The sequence below is a fragment of the Oncorhynchus mykiss genome, chromosome 8, assembly GCF_057628025.1.
Source record: "Oncorhynchus mykiss isolate SJ-2025 chromosome 8, ASM5762802v1, whole genome shotgun sequence".
In the NCBI taxonomy this organism is placed as follows: domain Eukaryota; kingdom Metazoa; phylum Chordata; class Actinopteri; order Salmoniformes; family Salmonidae; genus Oncorhynchus; species Oncorhynchus mykiss.
Window position 1 is genome coordinate 45474131 of NC_143029.1, and position 25870 is coordinate 45500000.

Here is a 25870-nt window from a genome sequence, read left to right on the forward strand (position 1 = left end):
AAGTTAACTTGGATGTACTCAGTGCAAACTGTAGGCACAAATGGTAGACTGGCAGTGCGTGAAGCTCACTCACTCTGCAGGCAGAAGGGCAATCAGCAAAGGGGTTTTGATGGAGAGATATTTCATCTCCACACCTTCCAGCAGCTTAAAAGGCTGCTGTGAAATAGCCTCAAGCAAAATAGGTCCCAAGACGGGGCTAAAGGCTTGGAGACTGGACGTAAGCGACGCGATCCCGACTGTGTTTTTGTCAAAGCCACTTCTCAAAAACATGCCACTTGTTTCCAAACAGTGAAAAAGGGGCTTTGGCACTCTGAACAGTCTCAGTGAGTGGAAAGCCTGTCGCATTCAGATTCATCCTCTCACAGGCTTGGCCCAGAGGGCCATGGTTTCTGGGTGAGGGTGAGAAATCTCTTTGTTAATTTGGGTCAGAAGTTCCCTGCGTAACAGTAGCTGCCAGGGCTTGTCAAAGTAAGAGACTGATCTTCGCTAACCAGAGCTTTCCTGGCCATCCTGGGACTACTAAGATGAGGGATAAGCCTCAGGCAGAGGGAAAAAAGCGTAGAGCAGCACCCTTGGCCAAAGGGTGAGCCAGTGCGTCTACCTCCAGTAGTACTGCTAGCGCAAAGAACAGCGGGCAGTTTCTCTCTTTGTGCGATGCATAGAGATCAATGGTGTTCAACCATATCTCTCCAAGATCTGGTTCACCACTTGGGGATGGGAGTCTCCAATCCCCGTATAGGGGATTCCCTATGGACAAGTCCGCTCCTATATTCAGTACGCCCAGGACATGAGTCGCGCATAGTGAGAGTGGGTGTGTTCTGCTCCACAGAATAATCTTGACAGAAAGTGCCACCCTGGGGGTTGATGTATGCCACCAGTCGTATTGTCTGTCCTGATCAGGATGTGATAATTCCTGAAGGGCTGAAAATATTTCAATGAAAGAAACACTGTCAGAAGTTTGAGGTAGTTTACATGAGTGGCAGAGCTGTCGGGACCAGAAACAAAGATCAAGGGGCTCTTCCAGTGACAGACAGCCGAGAGAAGGTTACCGTTAACTTTTTGATTGAGGTGATGTTGTGTACACAGACGTTGGGTAGATACCCAACGCTGGAAGTCTCTCATTCCCAGTAGACACAGTGGTACTGAGATGGAGGATGCCATCAACCCCAAGACTCAAAGATACGTTCTGAGCATAACAGGAGCACCCCCTGCGGAACTGTCGATAGTGTAGCCCGATAAAATAGATCCAGCTTGACGCTTAGGTATTCTATTCTCTATGTGGGCACCAAACAGCTCTTTTTCCTGTTGATCTTGAACCCTAACTCGGTGAAGTGGGTTAAGAGGGAAGCCGTGTCTCGTACTGCTTTGGTGGAGACTCTAAATTAGATTTTATTTAACTAGACAAGTCAGTTGAGAACAAATTCTTATTTACAATGGACGGCCTACCCAGGCCAAACCCTAATCCGTACGATGCTGGGCCAATTGTGTGCCTCCCTATGGGACTCCCAATCACAGCTGGTTGTGATACAGCCCAGGATCGAACAAGGTTCTGTAGTGACTCCTCTAGCACTGAGAAGCACTCTAGCACTGAGTGCCTTAGACCGCTGCGCCACTCGGGAGTTCTTATTCCCCTGATTCTCCGGGGCGCTACAGCCTCCTCCACACACTTGTTGAACATGCGGGGAGCTAGTGCTAGGCCGAAGGGGACACCGAGGTATTCATAGACTGTTCCCTGAATGGAAAAAATGAGAAACCTCCTGTGTGCTGGTATTACGTAAAAATAAGAGCCCTGTAGGTCGATTGAAGTGAACCAGTCGCCTTGACGAAAAGAGCGAGACAGCACGTTGACCATAGATTCGGGCTGGTCAAGTAAGTAAGCACATGGACCTTTTCAACATAGCTGTTGAGGGACCCATATGTCCAGAATGGGGTACATCCAAATTGTCGGTCTTCCACGGCTACTTCAAAAAGAGCAGAGGGGAGAGTTGTGGCATGGAGGTTTTAGTGAGCCCCTTCCATCTTCCCTGTGAGCGGACGCATAGGAATGAGCCGCTGCATGAGGGGTAGGGTTTTAGGAGCACAGATATGCCTCTACCTCATTCTGATGGAGGGAAAGTCTGTGCTGCACCCGAGAGGGACATGGCGTGAACTGTTGCTGTCCCTTTCTGCCGCTGGGGATGCAGGACGGGACCTTGAAGCGGCCGCAGCAAATTACCATTTCCCCCACTGTCTGCCTTTGTCTTGGACTGTGGGTTTGCAGCCTGGCGTTAGCAAACTGCCCTCTCCCTAATGCAGAGCCTTGGCTTGTAGAGGGGAGACCGGGTTGCCACGTACCCGGGTCTGCGAGGCAAGAGGTGCACAGGCTAGCCTTGAAGCAGTAGCTCTGTTTTTTTTTATTTTACCCCCCTTTTCGTGGTATCTAATTGTCTCATCACTACAACTCCCGTACAGGCTCGGGAGAGACGAAGGTCGAAAGCCATGCGTCCTCCGAAACACAACCCAACCAAGCCGCACTGCTTCTTAACACAGCGCGCATCCAACCCGGAAGCCAGCCGCACTGCGCCCGGCCCGCCACAGGAGTCGCTGGTGCGTGATGAGACAAGGATATTCCTACTGGCCTAACCCGGACGACGCTAGGCCAATTGTGCATCGCCCCACGGACCTCCCGGTCGCGACAGAGCCTGGGTGCGAACACAGAGTCTCTGGTGGCACAGCTAGCGCTGCGATGCAGTGCCCTAGACCACTGCACCACCCAGTAGAGCTGAATCTGTTTTTGAGTCTATTGGCCAGAGAACCTAGTAGGTCGGGATGGTCAAGTAAGTAAGCACAAAACAACTGAACGTTATGTGAACTATACAAGCTGAACTGGTGTGCTAGCTGTAGGCCGTCTGAGCATTTCGCCTAGCTTAGGTTAGCTGAGTCTACATTTAATCTGAGGTGAACTATATACGAGAGCTAAACTAGCAATTGCTAGACGGTGGTTAGCTAGCTAACTATGTGTTGATATATCTTTCAAAAAACAGCGCAGTAGAAAAGACTAACGTTAGCCACAAACTACAAAAATGCTGTTACTTTTCTCAACAATATTGATGCCCTGAATTTAGCAGGTGCTATCGACAGATCAGTTGGAAAAAGTCATTGACTACTTTCTGCACATGCCACGGTCAGTGTGAACCGGAGTGACTTGACAACGCTGGCCAAACAAGATGCAGTTACAAACAAAACTGAGTTTTGGTTCCAGTCTGCCATGAAGCGTTCTTCCATGTATATGGGTAAGAGTCTAGCTACATTTTCACATATTATATGTTTTCATTGCAAGTTAACGCGTACTGTTAGCTAGTGAATGTTAGCTTGCTAGCTAACATTATGTGTATGATCTGTGTAGTAATATTATTTGTATCAGAAATCCATTTGCATTACTATTTATTGCTAAATATTAGCTAGCTAACTTTGAACATTGTTGGTTAGCTCTTTAGCTACCTTCAGATTCATACTACAGCTAAGACAATGTTTACATTTGTAGTAGTACGAGTTGAGATTATGCTAGCTAGCTAAAGTACATGTCTAAACACCACTTCGCCAGATGATTACATGACCCTTCCAGTTAGCCAGATGTGTCTGGGGGTGATTACGGCAATCTATTGAACATTTCTAGACAATAGTGTCCCATCCACTTAGCTAGATGTGGCTGGGGGGTGGTTATAGCATTTCCTTCACATGACTCATCAATTTAGACAAGTGTGTCGGGCAAGCATCATCTAATAATTATACAATATCTTTTATCGTGTTATTTTTATCTGGACACTTTGTTTTTGATATAGCTCCTATGCAAGTAACCGTTTCACTGTACCATTTACACCTTCTGTAGCCTGCGTGTGTGACCAATAAACTTAGACATTTTTTATAAAGTGTGTTTATAGGTGAAGAACAACATGACCTGCACCAACGTCAGATTAGGATATAGGCCAAGGTCTAGATAGTGTATTTTTACCTGGAGTTTTTCCTTATTGTAGGCTACTACTTTTACCACTTTTAGTCTTGAAATCTAGTCTTGAAACATAGCCTCACATGTGAATCCTTAAAGAGATGGGTGGGGCTAAGGCTTAAGAGGTTGGGAACGGGTGTAGACATGAATGGGTGTAGACAAAGAAGAGCTCTCCAGTAGGTGTACCAAAACATTCAAGGGACATTTTCTCAAAAGTGGGGTCACAAGTTTATCAGCTTTCCAAGCAGAATTACTTTCCCACTGTTCCTCAACTGCAGTGTATGATATACAGTGTATGATATACTCTTATACAATGTAAAAAACACCATTTCAAATTTTGCTACATAAGACCGAATCGAGGCAGTTGGTCACAAATATAGTAGAAAGAGTAGAAAATGCAGAAAAGTAGAAAATGAATTTGCACTTCAACACAAAGAGACAAGAGCAGAGGTCCTACGTTCGGCAGCGTTAACCTTGCGATTCGCTTGAGAACATTTAAGCAGGATCAAGTCGTGCTGAGGGGAGATTCCGGAGCATAGTAAACTTCGCAAGGAAGGGAGCGAGAATAACCAGTGGGCGTGTGAGTGGCACCTTAATAAAACGGGAGGGGCTCACCTCATTCACCAGTCAACCGGTCTGTTTCTGACAGATGTTGTGCGATTGGTTCTTCCTAGTAGTGATCCGCCTACCGCGAATCCCATTGTGTTCCATAAAAAAATAGGATTTGAATGAACCTCTACTTCTGATCTTCTCTGCAGGTAAACTACACGATTCAAAAAGTATGCTAGCATGAATAACCTGTGCACATACAAAGATGGGTGTATCATGACTGCTCACTTTTATCTTGACCACATTGTGCAATGCAACAAATTCAAGAGAAAGGGGAGCAACCAATTTCCTTGGTTATACTGTGGTCACAGAAAAGCCATGTACTTTGTGAATACCATGTGATTGACAGGCGACGAGCTAAAAAGGTGCTGTAGAATGTGTTGTTTATCCCTCCCCACCTAGCCAGAAGTGTCATTACCTTCATAAGGCGGTAAACATGTGGCGAAACAATATTATTAAGAGACAAACACTGTTGTGGTAGATGTATCAAAACTGGAATTCCTCAGCATGCGGCAGTGCTCGTCTGCTGTTCTAAGAGAGCTCCATGTATAAGGACAGAAAAAAAAGTTGCACCAAAAATAGCTTTGTTCACATGGAAACGACCTGGAGGGAAGAAGAACAGAAAGAGAGAGGAGGCTAGAAAGAGAGGGGAGAAGGAGAGACTAGAGAGAGGAGAGAGAGAAAGGGAGCAAGAGAGAGATGTCTGTATTTTGCACCGGGGGATAGGAGGAGAGTAGAGGAGAGGAGGGTAAAGCTTTATCTCCACAAACCTGTCCTGTCTCATCAAGCCGAGCCGCCGCGTGTCAAGGTGTCTAAATCTTAATCTCCAGCATGGGCAAGAGCCTGGCTCAACGGCTACCTCCGGCTCCTCTCCTAACGGTTTCGCTGTATGAAATATCATCAAGCTATTCTCCTTTCTCCAGAAGAACTATGTCAATTCCCCATCGTCACTCATCCTCCTCGGGCTAATGGAAAATCTCAGGAGAGGGCCTGGGTCCCAAAGGGCAAACTATTCCCTATATAGTGTACTTCATTTGCCCAGGGCGCATAGGAAAGCCCCCATAGGGCCCTGGTCAAAAGCAATGCACAATATATGGAATAGGTTGCCATTTGGGACTCAATCTGAGACTGCGCGAGGCGTCTGGGGAGTTTGTAGTACACAATATTACCCATGCTACAGGCTCTGGCTGGGCCAGTCAAGAACATTCAGAGACTTGTCCCGAAGCCTTTCCTGCGCTGGCTTGGCTATGTGCTTAGGGTCATTGTCCTGTTGGAAGTTGAACCTTCACCCCCAAAATGAGGTCCTGAGCGCTCTGGAGCAGGTTTTCATCAAGGATCTCTGCACTTTGCTCCGTTCATCTTTCCCTCGATCGTGACTAGTTTCCCAGTCCCTGCCGTTGAAAAACATCCCCACAGAATGATGCTGCCACCACCATGCTTCACCGTAGGGATGGTGCCAGGTTTCCTCCAGACGTGACACATGGCATTCAGGCCAAAGAGTTCTTGGTTTCATCAGACCAGAGAATCTTGTTTCTTACGGTTTGAGTCCTTAAGGGGCCCTTTGGCAAACTCCAAGTGGACTGTCATGTGCCTTTAACTGAGGAGTGGCTTCAGTCTGGCCACTACTATAAAGGCCTGATAGGTGGAGTGCTGCAGAGATGGTTGCACCTGAGCTCAATTTTGAGTCTCATAGAAAAGGGTCTGAATAGTTAAGTAAAAAAGGTTTCTGTTTTTAATTTTTAATACATTTGCAAATACTTCTAAAAACCTGTTTTCACTTTGTCATTATGGTGTATTGTGTGTAGATTGATGAGGAAATAAAACACTTTAATACATTTTAGAATAAGGCTGTAATGTAACAAAATGTTAAAAAAGTCAAGGGGTCTGAATACTTTCCGAATGCACTGTACACAGCGGACAGATCATAGAAAGGTGCAGACGTAGATTCAGGGGGGTTCTTTTACAATTAAGAAAGAAGAGCGGTGGTGGATTACCACTTGGAAAGAGAGACAAAGGGAGAATAGAGAAATGGATGAAGGGGGTGTGAGAGAGAGGGGAAAGGGAGAAGGGACACATTTTCTTAGAGCTAGCTGATGTCTATTGAGAAGAAATATGTCAATTCAAACAGTCTTTAATTATAATATAAAAATGTCACTTAACAGAAGCTTTTAACCAAAGTGATGTACAGTACAGTGTGTGCATACACTTTCAATATGTGCATGTGATCCCTGTGGGAATTTTACTAGTGTCTATATAGTGTAAAAAGAGTGAAGATTCATGAAAAGTTAGCAATGGCCAGTGTTTTCCAGATTTTCCCATCGTCCTCAGACTGGAATTTAGGGCCCTTGATCTAAGCCTTATATTCTTATGGATAAACAGGTTCACCTTAAGAACTGGTTTCAAATATTATTTGTTGTCCCGGATGGATGGAGATTATAACAGAACATGGCCAAGATGTTCAAATGTTCATAAATGACCAGCATGGTCGAATATAATGATGTTTTACTGCTTTGTTCGTAAATAAACACTAAACAAATCAAATTTTATTTCTCACATGCGCCAAATACAAGTGTAGACCTTACTGTGAAATGCTTACTTACAAGCCCTTAATTCTATTTCTTGAACTGTATTGTTGGTTAAGAAAATATTCACTAAATAAACTAAAGTAAAAGGTCAAAAAATGCTTAAAACTGTCATTTAGATCTCATGGACAGTCAGTCCTTGCATCCATAGGTCTGTCTATGAATTTGAGAGTGGTTGCATTTTTCCAGCCCCATCCCTTAGCTGTTTGCCATATCTGTGGCCTGTTTGTTGTGATTTTAACTGCAGATGACTACTTTAAGTAGACAAGTTGCGACAGTCAGGACCACCTCCCAGGACTAATTGTTGATTTATTGATGTTAGTGCATAAATATATATTTCAATGTCTATGACTGCCATGTGTGTATATACATGTTTTAAGTACCTGTCTAGGTCCTCAGCATCCTGCATGTTGAACAGCATGGAGGGGATGAGTTTGTCCATGTGCTGGGGCTCCCAGATGATGGCCTGAAGCTCATCGTTCACCGTCTTCCTCACCACACCCTGCAGCCCTTTGATACCGGCCACACGGATCCTAAACAGGATACACACACACACTTTAAATACTATATTTGAAGGACTTAAACATTTCAAAGGTCACAGTTTATTTGGAAAGCATTCAGACACCTTCCCTTTTTCCACATTTCTGACACGTTTCAGGAAACTATGCGTATGTCGCAAGTCAACATTTGTTTTTTGGCAGAAATGCCTTCTGGAACGTGAACTTTCATGTGCCTCCATAACAAACATGAATGGCCATTTGTAAATGAGAATAAATGTAAAATTACGAGACAAGTTTATTTAGCCGCGGAAAAGACTGGAACCTTCCCGCTAGCCATGATTGGCTGAGATAGATGGGCTGGACATGTCGAAAGATGAGTTTGGATTGGCCTGTGCGCTTCTATTTATTTATCCATTATTTTACCAGGTAAGTTGACTGAGAACACATTCTCATTTACAACAACGACCTGGGGAATAGTTACAGGGGAGAGGAGGGGGATGAATGAGCCAATTGTAAACTGGGGATTATAACATGAGTTGATCAGTATGTGTAGGCAATCCTTTCTAACACATCTTTGTTTGAAGATATCACATAGTAGAACAGCAAAAAAGTGTGGCTCTCCACTTTCTGGAGGGCCGAGATGTGAAATCAGGAATGGAATGCCCAGTGGAAGCAGAGTGTGATAGCTAAGGAACTGGAGAAGATTTGGCTGTTTAAATGCAAATATATAGAGGGAGTTGAATAGACAACACACAGAAGGCTGTTGTATAACAAACCGGTCTCCAGATTACATCTTCAAACTAAGGGCAACCATGGTATCCGTGACAGAGAGGGAGAAGAGTCCATCCATATGGGTAAAATAATCCAGCTAGCTACATTTTCAGATATAATACGTTTCTAATTTATCATAAAGTAATTTTCATTGCAAGTTAAAGCGTACTGTTAGCTAGCTAGCTAATGTTAGCTGGCTTGCTCGCTAGCTAGCTAACGTTACATGTATGATCTTTGTAGTAATATTACTTGTATCATTTGCATTGCTAGTTATAGCCTAATGTTAGATAGCTAGCTAACATTGAACCGGGTTGGTTAGCTACCTGCAGATTCATACAGGGTAGTATAAATCAGGATTATGGTTCATTGTTTAGCAAGCTAGCTACATGTCTAAACAAAAGACTCCACTATGCAAGTATCAATTTCACTACACCTTCTGTAACCTGTGCATGTGATAAATCAACTTTGATTTTATTTGATTTTCTATGTGTCTACCAGACGGTAATGTGAAGAACATGACCTGGACCAAAGTCAAATTAGGATATAATGTTAGGCCAACAAGACATAGTCCGAATAAAAAAAACTCTGGTAGAATGCCCTCATTTTCTTTCAACAAACTCACAACCGCAATATATTTTCTGTAATTGGCTCGCCATTAACTAGTAAATAATGATCTTCTTGTGAGTTTATTTTCCTGTCATAATGAAGACAAATTAGCTAAAGTGAAGAAGTTGTCAGCTATATGATATGGTCATTATTTGAACTGACTAGCCAGCTAGCGTAACATTAGCTAGATAGCTAAGATGCTAGAAACAAACCAAAACATTGTTTAGAAAGTTGCTAGATTGACATATACTGAATACATATTTAAACAGGTGGGTTAATTAATGGGTGTTAAAATACATTAGTTATGCTATTTTGGACAAACAGGCAGCCTGTAGTTTTTGTATTTATACTGTTTTATAACGAAAACGACAAGTTTGATGATGTTGGGCGACAATAGAATGTTCATGATGCAACTGCGACAACTATCGATAGATTGGTTTATACCACGTCTTCAGTCTTGAAATTTTGGGTTGTTTAGTACATGACATCACATGTGAATCCTTAAAGAAATGGGTGGGGCTAAGGCTTAAGAGGGTGTGAACGATGCTGAATGGTGTAGACAAAGAGCTCTCCAGTAGGGCCATTTTCTCAAAAGTGAGGTCCCAAGTTTATCAACTTCCAAAGCAGAATTACTTTCCCAATGTTCCCTAACTGTAGTGTATGATATACCATTATCTAGCTTTGAGTCTTTACTTTTATCCAATGTAAAAAACATTTCACATTTTTCTACATATCGAAATGTTGAAAGTGCGTAGGCGACAGAGAGAAACAAAATGGTGCAGTTTGTGCAGCCATGTGGCGGAGTGTGATGTGGGCACTGGGGTGTGAGAAGGTGGATCTGGGCAGGTGTGATGTCGATGTTTGTGTGTGTGTGTCTGTATGCTGTCATTTGATTGTGTATGTTTTGTATTGTTTAAAAACATTTTCTTAATGTGTTAAAAAAAGAACAAACCAAGACTGTTCTAATGGCAGGCTTGGTTGTAGCTAGATATTTCCGAGTCGTGTATGGGTCAATTTGAGCCTTTTCCTAACATTAATGTCCTTCTCCTAACCTGACACGCTAATTCTCCTAACCTGCAGTTTACATTATCCTAACCTGCTGTGAAAAGTCACATCTGCTAGTCAAAACCGGCAGACCTGCCCTGAGAACAGTGCAAGTATCCACTAATGCAATACATCTTGAATAAACTTAGACAGAAATCGAATTAACCTTAGCCAGAAATCTAAATGGCATTGAGGAGTACACCACATCTGTCATTGGCGTCATCAATAAGTGCATCGATGACGTCGTCCCCACAGTGACTGTACGTATCTACCCTAACCAGAAGCCATGGATTACAGGCAACATCCGCACTGAGCTAAAGACTAGAGCTGCTGCTTTCAATGAGTGGGACTCTAACCTGGAAGCTTATGACAAATCTCGCTATGCCCTCCAACGAACCATCAAACAGGCAAAGCATCAATACAGGACTAAGATCAAGTCGTACTACACCGGCTCTGACGGTCGTCAGATGTGGCAGGGCCTGCAAACCATTACAGACTACAAAGGGAAACACAGCTGAGAGCTGCCCAGTGACACGAGCCTACCTGACGAGCTAAACTACTTCTATGCTCGCTTCGAGGCAAGTAACACTGAGAATGCATGAGAGCATCAGCTGTGCCGGAAGACTGATCACGCTCTCCGCAGGCGATGTGAGTAAGACCTTTAGACAGGTCCACATTCACAAGGCCGCAGGGCCAGACGGACTACCAGGCCGTGTACTGCGAGCATGCGCTGACCAACTAGCAAGTGTCTTCACTGACATTTTCAACCTCTCCCTGTCCGAGACTGTGATACCAACCTGTTTTAAGCAGACCACCATAGAACGCCAAGGTAATCTGCCGACCCGTAGCACTTACATCTGTAGCCATTAAGTGCTTTGAAAGGCTGGTCATGGCTCACATCAACACCATTATCCCAGAAACCCTAGACCCACTCCAATTTGCATACCGCCCTAACAGATCCACACTGCCCTTTCCCACCTGGACAAAAGGAACACCTTTGTGAGATTGCTATTCATTGACTACAGCTCAGCATTCAACACCATAGTGCCCTCAAAGCTCACCAGTTAGCTAAGGACTCTGGGACTAAACACCTCCCTCTAAAACTAGATCCTGGACTTCCTGACGGGCTGCCCCCAGGTGGTAAGGTTAGGTAACAACACTTTTTTAAACAAATAATTACAGCAATATTGGTGGTGGGATGAGGTCTCTCTGCAGAGAGTGAATCATAGTCATCTGAATATATTCCTGGTGTCTTTATTAGATTAAGGAAGAGCAGGCATCTCTAGTGGAGTAGGCATCCCTATAAAGCGCCTGAGTATAAAGAGATGTATGCACCACCACTGTTCTAGAGATTCTTTCACTGGTTGGTTGGTTGGCTTTAAAGGGATACACTGGTTAACCAAAATTACAACTTTACATATTTGCTTCCTTACTTGTCTATGGACAAGGAGAAAATGGCAATTTCTTCCCAGTGAGCATAATTTAATTCAAGTGAACAATTCCTTTAATAATTTTTTTGTTCAAGGTTTATTTTCAAGCCTGTTATTTCCTCACCTGGTTCTGGTCTCAGGATCTTCATGGGTTGAGTGGCACATGGCGCTGAACTGGGAGACAAAGAAGTCATAGCGCCGGTGGTAGGACGGTGTGTCCTCCTCGATGTTGGCAAACTTGACAAACTGTTGGAGGCAGAGACTAGAGTAAATGGAAATCTAATGACCCAATTAACTTATTGGAAAATACAGTACCAGTCAAAAGTTGACACCTACGCATTCAAGGGTTTTTCTTTATTTTTTTACTATTTTCTACATTGTGAAGACATCAAAACTATGCAATAACACATGGAATCATGTAGTAACCAAAAAAAGGTGTTAAACAAATTAAATTATATTTGAGATTCTTCAAAATAGCCATCACTTGACAGCTTTGCACACTCTTGGCATTCTGTAAACCAGCTTTATGAGGAAGTCACTTAGAATGCATTGCAATTAACAATGTTAATTTGTGGAATTTCTTTAATTCTTAATGCATTTGAGCCAATCAGTTGTGTTGTGACAAGGCAGGGGGGAAAACAGAAGATCACCCTATTTGGTAAAAGACCAAGTCCATATTATGGCAAGAACAGCTCAAATATGCAAAGAGAAATGACAGTCCATCATTACTTTTAGACATGAAGGTCAGTCTGGAAAATGTCAAGAACTTTGAACGTTTCTTTAAATGTAGTCGCAAAAACCATCAAGTGCTATGGTGAAACTGGCTGTCATGAAACTGGCTGTCACCGCCACAGGAAAGGAAGACCCAGAGTTACCTCTGCTGTAGAGGATATGTTCATTAGAGTTACCAGCCTCAGAAATTGCAGCCCAAATAAATGCTTCAGAGTTAAAGTAACATCCACATCTCAATATCAACTGTTCAGAGGAGACTGAGTGAATCAAGCTTTCATGGTCAAATTGCTGCTAAGAAATCACTACTAAAAAGACATCAATAAGAAAATGAGACTTGCTTGGGCCAAGAAACACGAGCTAAGGACATTAGACTGGTGGAAATCTGTCCTTTGGTCTGAGTCCAAATTTGAAATCTTTGGTTCCAACCGCCGTGTCTTTGTGATAAGCAGAGTAGGTGAACGGATGATCTCTGCATGTGTGGTTCCCACCGAGAAGCATGGAGGGGTGATGGTGAGGGGGTGCTTTGCTGGTGATACTGTCTGTGATATATTTAGAATTAAAGGCACACTTAACCAGCACCACTACCACAGAATTATGCAGCGAAACACCATCCCATCTGGTTTGCACCTAGTGGGACTATCATGTGTTTTTCAATAGGACAATGACCCAACACACATCCAGGCTGGGTAAGGGCTATTTTACCAAGAAGGAAAGTGATGGAGTGCTGCATCAGATGACCTGGCCTCCGCAGTCACCCGACCTCAACCCAATTGAGATGGTTTGGGATGAGTTGGACCGTAGCATGAAGGAAAATCAGCCATCAAGTGCTCAGCATATGTGGGAATTCCAAGACTGTTGGAAAAGCATTCTTGGTGAACCTGGTTGAGAGAATGCCAAGAGTGTGCAAAGCTGTCATCAAGGCAAAGGGTGCTACTTTGAAGAATCTAAAATATTTTTTGATTTGTTAAAACTTCTTGTAACTAGGGGGCAGTATTTTCATTTTTGGAAAAATAACGTTCCCAAAGTAAACGGGCTATTTTGTCAGGACAAGATGCTAGAATATGCATATAATTGACAGCTTAGGATAGAAAACACTCAAGTTTCCAAAACTGTAAAAATATTGTCTGTGAGTATACCAGAACTGATATTGCAGGCGAAAGACTGAGAAAAATCCAATCCGGAAGTGACTCATGTTTTGAAAGCTCTGCGTTCCGATGCGTCCCTATTGAGCAGTGAATGGGCTATCAACCAGATTACTATTTATACGTATTCCCCAAGGTGTCTACAGCATTGTGACATAGTTTTACGCCTTTATGTTGAAGAATACCCGTAAGCGGCTACATTGTGTAAGTGGTCACCTGATGGCTCTCAGAGGTAGCCATTTTTCCTTTCGCTCCTACTGAAAAACAAAATTGTCCCGGTGGATATATTATCGAATAGATATTTGAAAAACACCGGATTGATTATAAACAACGTTTGCCATGTTTCTGTTGATATTATGGAGCTAATTTTGAATATTTTTTCTGCGTTTTCGTGACCGCAATTTCCGGTCGATTTCTCAGCCAAACGTGAAGAACAAACGGAGCTATTTCTCCTACAAAAATAATATTTTTGGAAATAAGGAACATTTGCTATCTAACTGGGAGTCTCGTGAGTGAAAACATCCGAAGCTCATCAAAGGTAAACGATTTAATTTGATTGCTTTTCTGATATTCGTGACCAAGTTACCTGCTGCTAGCTGGACATAATGCTATGCTAGGCTTGCAAATGCAAATGCTTGTCTTGCTTTGGCTGTAAAGCATATTTTGAAAAGCTGAGATGACAAGGTGATTAACAAAAGGCTAAGCTGTGTTTCAATATATTTCACTTGTGATTTTCATGAAAATGAATATTTTCTAGTAATATTTATGTCCGTTGCGTTATGCTAATTAGTGTCAGTCAATGATTACGCTCCCGGATCCGGGATGGGTAGTATGGTTACTACATTCCGTACAGTGGTTTATCCTTTAAAAGTTGCAGTGTACTGCAGCACAGCTTGCATGGTGCCACAGAATTCTATGGCACGTTATTTAAGTGCCAACCACTGGTAACACTAATGCTAGTTAGTGCTAGTTTGACCACCTGAGAAGCCTTCGATAGCCTTCAATAGTGACTGTACTAGGGAATTTTAAACCTTTTTTTGTAAGAACATAGTATATGGGACTAATTTTAAGACATTTTGCCCAACTAATTTGATTAATATTATGGTGTTTCTATTCCAAGAAAATTGAAAAACCCTCTTGGTTTCCGTTAAGATGGAATGGAAAATATGGCGCTGTACAACATGATGGATGGGAGTAGGCTAAAGTACTTAGCTATTTAGCTAAAGAATCCCTGTGTCATGTGGGCACACGGGAGACCGGGGTTCAATTCCCCAACAAAGAGGAAGGCTGTCCTTGTAAGTAAGAATTTGTTCTTAACTGCCTTGTCTATTTAAATAAAGGTTTCATTAAGAGCATAATATTCCTAATTGTAGTCTAACCAATACCCAAACAGAGATTCAGTCAAAATAAAAATCTCATTGATTTATCAAGACCAGGCCCCATGCTTGTCTCAGGGCAGTGCGAAATGCAGCTAAAATAACTGTAGCCTATTGCTTCAAATCCTATTGCCTCTTACTTCAATATGCTCTTTTAATAAAACCTACACCACATTTAGCAGCACATTACTCAACACTAGAGACTCATGTCACCTGCGGTAGACCTACAGCATATCGAAAAATATGACGTCACTCTCCACCAATAATTACATAGAGGATTCGAGGATTCTAAATTATAATCAAAAGCCACCTCATGGGTCTCCCGTTGGTGGCCGGCACAGGTATCGAACCTGCATCTGTAGCATCACATTTTGCACTGCGGGAGCCCACCTCCACAAAGTATTAAAATACAGAGAGGTGTTGGTAAAGGTATATTGTCCTGCTAATCGGGCTACAAGTGTTGGACAACCTGTTTCAAAATGCGACCAGCTGTCCATCGCTACTGTCAATAAAAACAGTATCTTGTTTACATTCTTTATTGTAACCACAATGTCACAAATAATGTGTCACTAGTCACCTACAGCATATCGGAAAATATTACGTGACTCTCCGCCAATAACTACATAGAGGAATGGATGATTCTAAATTAAAACCAAAAGCCAACTCATGGGTCTCCCGGTGGCGGCCAGCACAGGTATCTGTAGCAACGCAAAGTATTAAAGTACGGAGAGGTGTTGGTAAAGGTATATTGTCCTGCTAATAGCCCATAATGGGCTATTATAATGTGTCATCAACTTGATAATATATAACGATATTTTGGAGGTTATTTCCTTTTCAAAAAAACAAAAGTGAGCGATTGTAATCTGAATAAAGGCCAAAACATTTATTTCTGTTTTATTAGAGGGAGAGAAACGCTGGGACAATTGTGCAATGCCCTATGGGACTCCCAATCATGGTCAGATGTGATATATATAATAATACTTTTTGTGGTATTATTTGTTTAGTCTTTTCTGGTGGATTAAACTGAAATTGCAACCAATCACGGCCAGTGGTGATACAGCCGACCTAATTCAGAAATACATTTAACAATAGAATTCTCCCCCTACCCTCCTAGGCAAGTCTATTGTCCAGCTAATAGCCATAATGGTGCTGTACAACGTGACCATGTGTTTTTTGAAAGAGTATTTTCCAGGAAGCAACAATTTGTTAACCTTCATTAGACAACTTTGTTCCAATATTTCTGTAAGTCAGTGATATTTATTCCCATAGTAATTCGTTATGCATCCATAACTAAATAAGAGTATTTTTATCATTATTTTATTACCGAAAGCATGAAGATGCCATTATTAGTTACATTGTTTTAGTTTAAACATGCAGACTGGCACTAAGAACAGAGGGAACATTTCCCTAGTCGGCACCATTATTAGTGCAATGCCCCTTAAAGGTGTTGCTCTGTGCTACCCAGTGTGTCCACCGCCACCCTTCCCAATGGGCTAGGTATTCTGTGTGCGGCTCAGCCGCCCATCCCGTGCCCCCTTTCCTTGTGCCTTGACATCTTGCACGCTTTCAGTGAATATAGCTGGAGAACTGCCATGACCAATATGACTAATATATATAATATTATATATTAATATATATCCTGCTAATAACAGGGTTAAAAATATATCTGTGAGAATATCCAATGGGCTTTTATATAATTCTAAATTAATAATAATCGCTTTGTTTAAAAACTAACAATATTGGAGATTTCGTTTTCAAATAACGTAAAATGAGCGAGAAAAGTTCTTGAACATGGGGTGAGATATTGTTAATAATTTGTAAATAAAGCCAGTTTGTTTTAGAATATTTATTTCTGTTTTTAGAGGGAGAGAAACCAAAAACCAACAATCATCTAATAGGTCTCTCAGTCAAGGCCAGCACGGGCATTGAACCAGAATCTGTAGCAACACAGCTTGCTGTTATGCAGTGTCTTAGACCATTGAGGCACTCAGGAGCTGCACAATGGGATCGGTCTCGAGTGGGCAATGTATTTCATAGTTTTGATGTCTTCACTATTATTCTACAATGTAGAAAATCGTTGTTGTTTTTTAAATAAATAAAAACCCTTGAATGAGTAGGTGTCCAAACTTTTCACTGGTACTATATATATATATATATATATATATATATATATATATATATATATATATATATATATATATATATATATATATATATATATATATTTCTATTTTGTTCCATTCCTTTGTCTTTGAGACAGGTAATTTTTCTATATAAACAAATTTCATTGCGTTATTGGAACTCTAACAAAGAAAAAATGTTTTCGCAATGTCAAGAATTTTCAAATGCAAACTCAACTAAGTCAAAGGAAAATTCACGTGGAATTTAGTAGAGATGAGTGTTAAGTGAGTCTATCCAAGACCGGAGACTCTTCATCTACAGAAGATTGGAGATTTAAAGAACAGAACTGTATATCTGCAAGCTTTAGTTTTAATATGACCTGAACAAACATGCTAATTTTCACCTATAACTAGCATAGAATACATTATGAGTAACAAAATGTGGGTTTGGGAAATGCCCACTTCAGGTGTGTCCATACAAAGGTATTACACCACACTGTACACTTCCGGCCAGAACCAACTGCCTCCCCATTGATCTCTCTACCGCGTTGAACTCAAGCGTCACACACTCCAGTAATGACAACAATCACTAAACCATTCCTTTTTAAAAGAACAAGGCGCTTGAGCTGATCCCAGCCTCTCGTGGCTTTGAGTAGCAGACCACCGTCAAGTACCAGGCTAAATCAGCCGCTCTCGCCAACCTGGCCACGAGCTGATCCCTACTCGCCTTCAACACTTAACCTGGCCTTTGCAACCCGACAACCCTATCATCACATCACCTGGCCGCATCGCAAACCTCCTCTGATGGTTATTCAGGCGAGGGCCCCCAAAAAAAGGCGGAAACCGCCTGCTGTACCTGATAATTTAAACCCATTTACCATCCAACCCCACTTGTGTCATATTGGCTGGGAATGGGGAGTGAGAGTGAAGGACAAGCGTGGAGGCGAGCCAGTAAGCACGAATTACAGTGACCTGGTATCTTATTGTCTGAAAACCCCTTAGTGGGAAGAGAAAGAGCGTGGATACTCATCAATCATCGGCCTAATCGGCAAAATCGGGGGGACTGACAACAGTGTGCTGAACATGCCTAGATAGGTGCCGAATTCGAGGGCCGTTCTGAAGCACGTTTGGTTGACTAGAGGATTTGAAAGGAACTGCGACAACAGTCGTTTCTTTTAAGGACAAAACACATGCTGATGAACGGGTAAAAGCAGCGAGTGGCCGTGGTGTGTTAGCCATGACACGCTGTGTGTCGACGAATGGTTGCAATTCAACATAGAAAAGTCAGGAAATGAACATGAAATGGCAGTTGATGTTTTGGTGATAGGACAACCACCCGCTGGTTTTAATTGTTTGTCGGCATGGTGTGTTTATTCCTTTAGGGGAAGTAATGTGTTTATCATAATTTAGGACAGTATCATTGGAAAAGATGCATGTGATACATGACGAGGGACAGACCGAGAGGAAGGGCTCTGGAGTCGCCAGGGGGGAAATGTGGTACAGAGTGGACAGTGTTGATGGCCACTACCACTAGACCAGTCTCCGGCAAAATACTCTCAGTAAGTCTCCCGGAGTCAGATTAAGCCTAGTCCTGGATCCAAAAAGTATTTTACTGGAGAGTCTCCAATGAAATGTCTTCTTAGTCCAGGACTAGTCTTAATTTATGTTAGCAAAACTGGCCCTTAGACTATAAAATAGGAGAATATCAAATTTGGTTATTGTTACATCGACAAGGGATTGGTTACTGATATCAAGACGACTACTAAGAGTAAAACATAGCTGAATGTCAGGTATAGGCCTCCTATTTGGCGTACACATACACTTAATGGGGCAGCAGGTAGCCTAGTGGTTAAAGCATTGGGCCAGTAACCGAAAGGTTGCTGGATCAAATCCCCGAGCTGACAAGGTAAAAATATGTCGTTCCAGCTTAACCTGGAATGCTTTTCAGTCTTGCTTTTCAGTCTTGGAGTTCCCACAACCTGCTGGCTGCTTTTCCTTCACTCTGCAGTCCGACTAATCCCCCAAAAAATCTCAATTGGGGCCAGGTCATCTGATGCAGCACTCCATCACTCTCCATCTTGGTAAAATAGCCCTACACAGCCTGGAGGTGTGTTGGGTCATTGTCCTGTTGAAAAACAAATGATAGTGCCACTAAGCCTAACCCAGATGGGATGGTGTATCGCTGCAGAATGATGTGGTAGCCATGCTGGTTAAGTATGCCTTGAATTCTAAATAAATCATAGACAGTGCCACCAGCAAAGAACCCCCACACCATAACATCACCTCCACCCACACTGCGTCTCACAAATACACAGCGATTTGAACCAAAAATGTCCAATTTGGATCCATACCAAAGGACAAATTTCCACCGGTCTAATGTCCATTGCTCGAGTTTCTTGAACTAAGCAAGACTCTTCTTCTTATTGGTTTCCTTTAGTAGTGGTTTCTTTGCAGCAATTCAACCATGAAGGCCTGATTCACACAGTCTCCTCTAAACAGTTGATGTTGAGATGTGTCTTACTTTTGGGCGGCAATTTCTGAGGCTGGTAACTCTAATGAACTTATCCTCTGCAGCAGAGGTAACTGTGGGACTTCCATTCATGTGGCGGTCCTCATGAGAGCCAGTTTCATCATAGCGCTTGATTGTTTTTGTGACTGCACTTGAAGAAACTTTCAAAGTTCTTGAAATGTTCCGTATTGACTGACCTTCATGTCCTAAAGTAATCGACTATCGTTTCTCTTCGCATATTTGAGCTGTCCTTGCCATAATATAGACTTGGTATTTTACCAAACATGGCTGTCTTCTGTATACCAACCCTACCTTGTCATAACACAACTGATTGGCTCAAACACATTAAGGAAAGAAATTCCACAAAATAGGCCCACCTGTAATTGAAATGCATTCCAGGTGACTACCTCATGAAGCTGGATGAGAGAATGCCAAGAGTGTGCAAAGCTGTCATCAAGGCAAAGGGTGGCTACTTTGAAGAATCTCAAATGCAATATTTTTTTATTTGTTTAGAAATAAATGGGTTACTACATGATGTGTTATTTCATAGTTTTGATGTCTTCACTATTATTCTCCAATGTAGAAAATAGTAACAATAAAGACAAACCCTGGAATGAGTAGGTGTGTCCAAACCTTTGTAGTTTGGTAGTGTATAAACATGCAAATGAGCCAGAGAGAAAGCAAATGGGCCTCAATAATGGGTTGGATGGAATGCCTTGCGGCGAGACCTTTACAAACGATATATGTGACCCGTTTCAGGAAACTAGGCATATGCCGCAAGTCACTACTTCACAGGAGAGCCGTTTGAAGCGTAAACTTAATTTTTTTATCAACATTTTGTTGGGGGGCAGAAATGCCTTCTGTCTTAATAACAAAGTTGTATGACATCTGTAAATGTGATTCAAATTGCTAAATAACGAGCCTTGTTGGTTAAGCCACAGAAAAAGTCAGCAACCTTCCCACTAACCATGATTGGTTGAGATAATGAGTGGGCTGGACATGCATAGATATGAGTTTGGATTGGTCTGCCATATAGCATGCTTCTGACAATTTGAGGTGCTCAGTAGGTAAACCTGTCTAACGTGGCTTTTTTTACATTAAAACTTAAAGAATAGACTCAACTATCCATTTCAATAGAACATTACTGCAACAACTGTTTCAGAGCACTCTCGTCTGAGTGTACCAGAGCGCAGAATAACTGATGAATTTACAAATGCTCAACACGGGTTGAATATGGCTGGTGTAGGTAAACTTAGGCAAAAAAAGCCTAATTAAATTGTTGTCAGGAGCACAGTTACAGTCACCAACACTCTAGATAACGTGAAAACAGCCTAACCAGCTCTGCTAGGGCGAGTGAAATGGTCAGAGTTTTGGTGGGGGCTAAAGCTTAAGATGATTCTTATGACATTGTACACGGTCAGTGTGAACCAGTGACTTGACACAACAGCGTGCCCAGCAACGAAAATGACACAGGACCTCTTAATTAATGAAAGGGGTTGCAGTCTGCCGTGAAGCATTCATCCATGTATACAGGTAAGAGTTTAGCTTCATTTCCAGATATTATACATTTCTAATTTTGTCAGAAAGATGTTTTCATTGCAAGTTAAAGCATACTGTTCGCTAGCTACCTGACATTAGATGGCTGGCTCGCTAGCTAACATTATGTTTATGATCAGTGTGTAGGAATGTTCTCATAATTCCATTTCGCATTGCTAGTTATAGCCTAATGTTAGCTAGCTAACATTGAACCTATTTGGTTAACTTTATCTAACATTAGGTTTGTATTGCTAGTACTCTATGGATTATGATTCATTGATTAGCTAACATGTCTAAACAAAATATTCAATTTCGTCAGATGATTACGTGACTATTCAAGTTAGCCAGGTGTCTGACGATGATTACGTTTATCATTGTATAATAATGCCAACATGTTTGTATCTGGAATTTGTCTTTCAGCATCAGTAGAACAAGCCTGACTCTCCACCACCAGTAGTACAAGGAGAAAGGTCTAATGCCTCCCATCAAAAAGACCAGCAGAACACACCTGTATATCTTCACCAGTCATACAAGGAGAATGGTCTAATGCCTCCCATCAGAAAGAGAGCTGGCCCAAGCCCAGGTTACACCTGAAGCATGAGGACTGTGGTGAACTTCATCAATAACTGCGCAGAAGATAATGCAATAGTGTTACCAGGACACCACCCAGGACAAACATTTTGGTGGAAAGCTGCGGCCATCTCATGTGATAAAAGCAGCAGTGTGGCGTCCTTACAAGGAATCGATGACAACACTTGGTATGTAAAGCACAAACACATTTTGATTATTTAATTGACCCCCAACACGATTGGCACCACTTTTATTGATCTCACATTATTTCTGTATTTTCCAGAGGTACGTGTTGTCGGACTGAGTTCTTCTAGTTTACAAGATGATGTTTCTGTATGCAGTGCTGCTGCTCTGCACATTTGTAGGTAAGTGAGTGCTGCTGCTCTGCACATTGTAAGTAAAACTTAAATGATATGTTTTACGTTACATTTTCTTTTCATTAACTTATCTTAATGTTCTTGTGTTGTTTGCAGGTGTACTATCCTTCTGACCCTATGCAGCCAGGCCCCATTTACTTTTTAACTCCTCGCAAGTGTGGCTTGTTTGGTGTCTGCTGTGAAGGACACCCACAACAAGTCAACTACTTGATTGATGAAGGCATGTCATCCAGCAAAGGCAGCAGCGCAGTCATCAACTAAATGCACCATTTCTTCACCAACTACGGAGTTGGGGAAACACGTGTGGACCTGAATTGTGATAACTGCAGTGGCCAAAACAATAACAAGTTTGTGTTCTGGTATTGTGCCTGGCAGACCATGCACAAAGCACCACCACAGTCTGGACCTTCACTTTCTGATCACAGGCCACATCAAGTTTGCCCCAGACTGGTGCTTCGGCCTCATCAAGCAGCGTTTCAGAATGACCAGAGTGAACGCTTTGTCTGAGATTGCTGGTGTTGTGTAGGACAGCACTGAGACAGGGGTCAACATCCCACAGCTGGTTAGACTTGAGGATGGTACAGTGCTGGTGGAAAGCTATGGCTGGCAACAACACCTGACTCAGAACTTCAGGCCGCTGCCACAGTTCAAACAGTACCAGCACTTCAGGTGAATATCATTTTCATTGCATTGTATGAGGTTATTATTCTTATATGAACTTGGGAGGTGAATTGATGTTGTGCAAGGCTGTAATGTCTTCTACATTTGTTTGTTATTTCCGGTTTCACAGCTTCGATGCTCTGGAGCCTGGTGTTGTCGCCAAGGAGCGTTCAGACTCAGTCGGGACACTGACATCCTTCCTCCCATAGATGGCCTGCCTGTACAAGCAAGACCTGGACTGGACACAGCTAGACAAACGTATGTTTTTGAGAAGATCAGGACATCACATGCCCTGCCCCAAAGTCAAGGGCAGGACAGAAACAGGCTCTCCGAATATAGATTCCCTTGGTCATGCGTGGTTCGGGCGGACCAGTCATCAGCACTATCTACGGTACCTTTATTCAAATGACTCTCCTAACTCACACGCCATACGTTGCTGCTACAATAAAAACATGTTATCCTGCTGCTCAGCCACTTTACCCCTGATTGATAGCATGATAGCATGATTGATAACTACCTCATATATCATTGATATTCTTGTATTATATTATTGTATTATTGTATTATATTGCTAATGGGCAAGTACCCATTTGATTGCACCGTTTACACCCTCTGTAGAGACCCATCCACTTAGCAAGACGTGGCTGGGGTTATAGCATTTCCTTCACATGACCCATCTATTTAGTGTGTCTGGGTAAGCATCATCTAATATTTATAACGTGTTTTTGTTTGTAAAGTTTCTGTTTACCTGGAATGTTTCCTTATTGTAGGCTACTACCACTTTTAGTCTTAATCTTTACTACACTACTCACTGTTTAGTACATGACCTCACATGTGAATCCTTAAAGAGCTGGGTGGGGCTGGCTTAAGAGGGTGTGAACAATGCTGAATGGGTGTAGAAAAAGCAGAGCTATGAAGTAGGTACCAAAATATTCAAAGGCCATTTTCTCAAAAGTGAGTTTACAAGTTTGTTAACTTTCAAAGCAGAATTACTTTCCCATTGTTCCTCAAATGCAGTGTATGATATACCATTTTGTAGTCTCTACTTTTATCCAATGTAAAAAAAATATATATTTGCAACATAAGACCGATTTGAGCCGTTCGGTTGCATTTACAAAATGGCACAGATCAATTTCTTTGGCTAGAGTCTGTTTGGCAAAATTCTAATGAAGAAGAAAAAAACATTTGAAGAAAACATAAACATTAAAAATAACTCCCCGTTTTAAAACAGCCTTGATTTACTCATACACCCAGTAAGATTATTACATAACTAGTGTAGATAATCCATTTATCCAGGGAGGTTTAGTGGTTAGAGAGGTGAGTCAGCAACCAGAGGGTTGCCAGTTCGAATCCCGGGTCAGACGGGAAAAATCTGTGGGAAAGTTGGTATCAAATCCTAGATGCCATTTCCTGCAGTTGTGCCCTTAAGCAAGGCACTTAACCTCCCCACAACAACAGCTCCCAGGGCATCCAGTGTAGCATCTCTCCAAAACCTTTATACATGTATGCGTTTCTTTCGGAGGGGTTGGGTTAAAAGTGGAAGTCATACTTTGGTTGGACCAATAAAGTGATCTTATCTTATTTAGAACACCAGGCAGTCACAGTTGAGAGGCATCGAGTCAGAGGTCAACGGCTTTCGCTGCTGTGATTTCACTGGACACGTTCCAGGTTGTCGCTTTTCTTATTTTCTGTTTTAAAGGAGAGTGGAGTTCAACTCATCTTCACTATATTCATTTTTTTTCAGTTGGAGACAGTGATTAAACCAGGGGGGTAGAGCCTTTAACCGTTTGAATCCCGGGTCTGACAGAAATAATCTGTTGGGAAGTGAGCTGATAACAGGAGGGTTGCTGGTATCAAATCTTAAAAATGCCATTGCCTACCGTTGTGCCCTTTAGCAAAGCACTTAACCTCCACAACAACAATTGTCCACGGGCGCCCAGTGAGGCAGACCTGGTCCAACCTGTTTATGTGTGTGTCTTTCGGAGGGGTTGGGGTAAAAACTAAGTCAAAGTTCGGTTGGACATTTTTTACATTGATGAATAAAGTGATTTTAATCTGTATTTGCAACCTGAGATTTTATATTTTTTTCTAGGTAGTCTTCATGCAGTCACACCATGCATATCGTCTTTGTGCCCGGCCAGGGAAATAAACTAGAGGAAACACTTCTATGACGTCTGCAATGAAGGATTTTCCATTCAGAAGAAGATCTGAACAATTAAAACAAATACAAGCTTTTTCTACATGAACAGAAAAGTAAATTAAATTTGATATGGGACTTTGCCAAGTGTAAGGAAAGGAAGTTACTTTTCAGACTTGTAGAAGTGTAGGTGTGATTACTGAAGTAGGCGGTGGACAGTGGAGTGGTGAACTAAGGTCACAGCTCCCACTCTTCCTATCACAATTATTCAACATAAATCTAACAGTGGGTTTCCATAGAAGAAGACAGGGGTCAATGAAACCTTGAAAGCCATTCATTTTCAATGGAGAAAAGCAAGGTTGGCAGGGGGGACTGTTGTGCAATGCGAGCATGGGCGAGGAAGCGTGAACAGGATGGGACCAAAGTCGGGGAAAGCTGAACTTTATGCAAATACTCAGTGATATTGAACAGTTGAAGCTAACTATAGCTTCCACCCCTCTGGATTGGCTGTTGATACCAAGCACTACCTAGCCTGCTTGCTAGCACCCACATAAGGGCGAAGCTAACGTGGCTATCCAAATTATCACGTTCATAGGAAACCAAATTTTTATTTAACCTTTATTTAACTAGGCAAGTCAGTTAAGAACAAATTCTTATTTACAATGAAGGCCTAGGAACAGTGGGTTCACTGCCTTGTTCAGGGTCAGAACAACAGATTTGGACCTTGTCAGCTCAGGAATCAATCTAGCAACCTTTCGGTTACTGGCCCAATGTTCTTACCACTAGGCTACCTGCCGCACCCACTAAGGCTGCATCCTGATTTCGACCATTTTCCCAAAGTGTCATAATGGATTCAACATTGGTGGAAACTCCCTCTAGCCAATGATTTCAACAATCCAATGCTTTTAAATATATGACAGAATGAGTGCAAGTTAAATGTATGACAGAATGAGTGCAAGTGCACAATTTAGGAGAATGTTGGAGAATCTCAATCTCAATCTGAGCCTGACTGTAGCCTGGTTAGGCAGTGTCCACTTTCCACTCGACATGGCAGTCATCTAGTGCTTTAAGCTAGGATAAGGACGTACATTTATTTTCCTTTATTGAGTCAGAAGCATCCACTTCATTGCGTTCTAATGTGGCTTTCTCGGCCCTCTCCCTAGAACAAAGACTCTCCTGTTCCT

At 42.1% G+C, this 25870-nt stretch overlaps 1 protein-coding gene and 1 long non-coding RNA gene across 4 annotated transcripts in view; one reads left to right on the forward strand and one right to left on the reverse strand.

Annotated features, from left to right (window-relative positions):
- efr3a (EFR3 homolog A (S. cerevisiae)) overlaps positions 1–25870 on the reverse strand; it is a 255814-nt gene that overhangs the window by 131730 nt on the left and 98214 nt on the right. For both annotated transcript variants that reach the window (XM_021612601.3, XM_021612602.3), the window contains exons 6-7: positions 11652–11773; positions 7560–7709 (exon numbers count right to left, since the gene is read on the reverse strand). In XM_021612601.3, coding sequence (XP_021468276.1) covers positions 7560–7709; positions 11652–11773 — 272 coding nt within the window. The remainder of the gene's footprint in view (positions 1–7559; positions 7710–11651; positions 11774–25870) is intronic.
- The window catches only part of LOC149981663 (uncharacterized), a 190775-nt gene that overhangs the window by 33222 nt on the left and 131683 nt on the right, over positions 1–25870 (forward strand). The window lies entirely within an intron of this gene.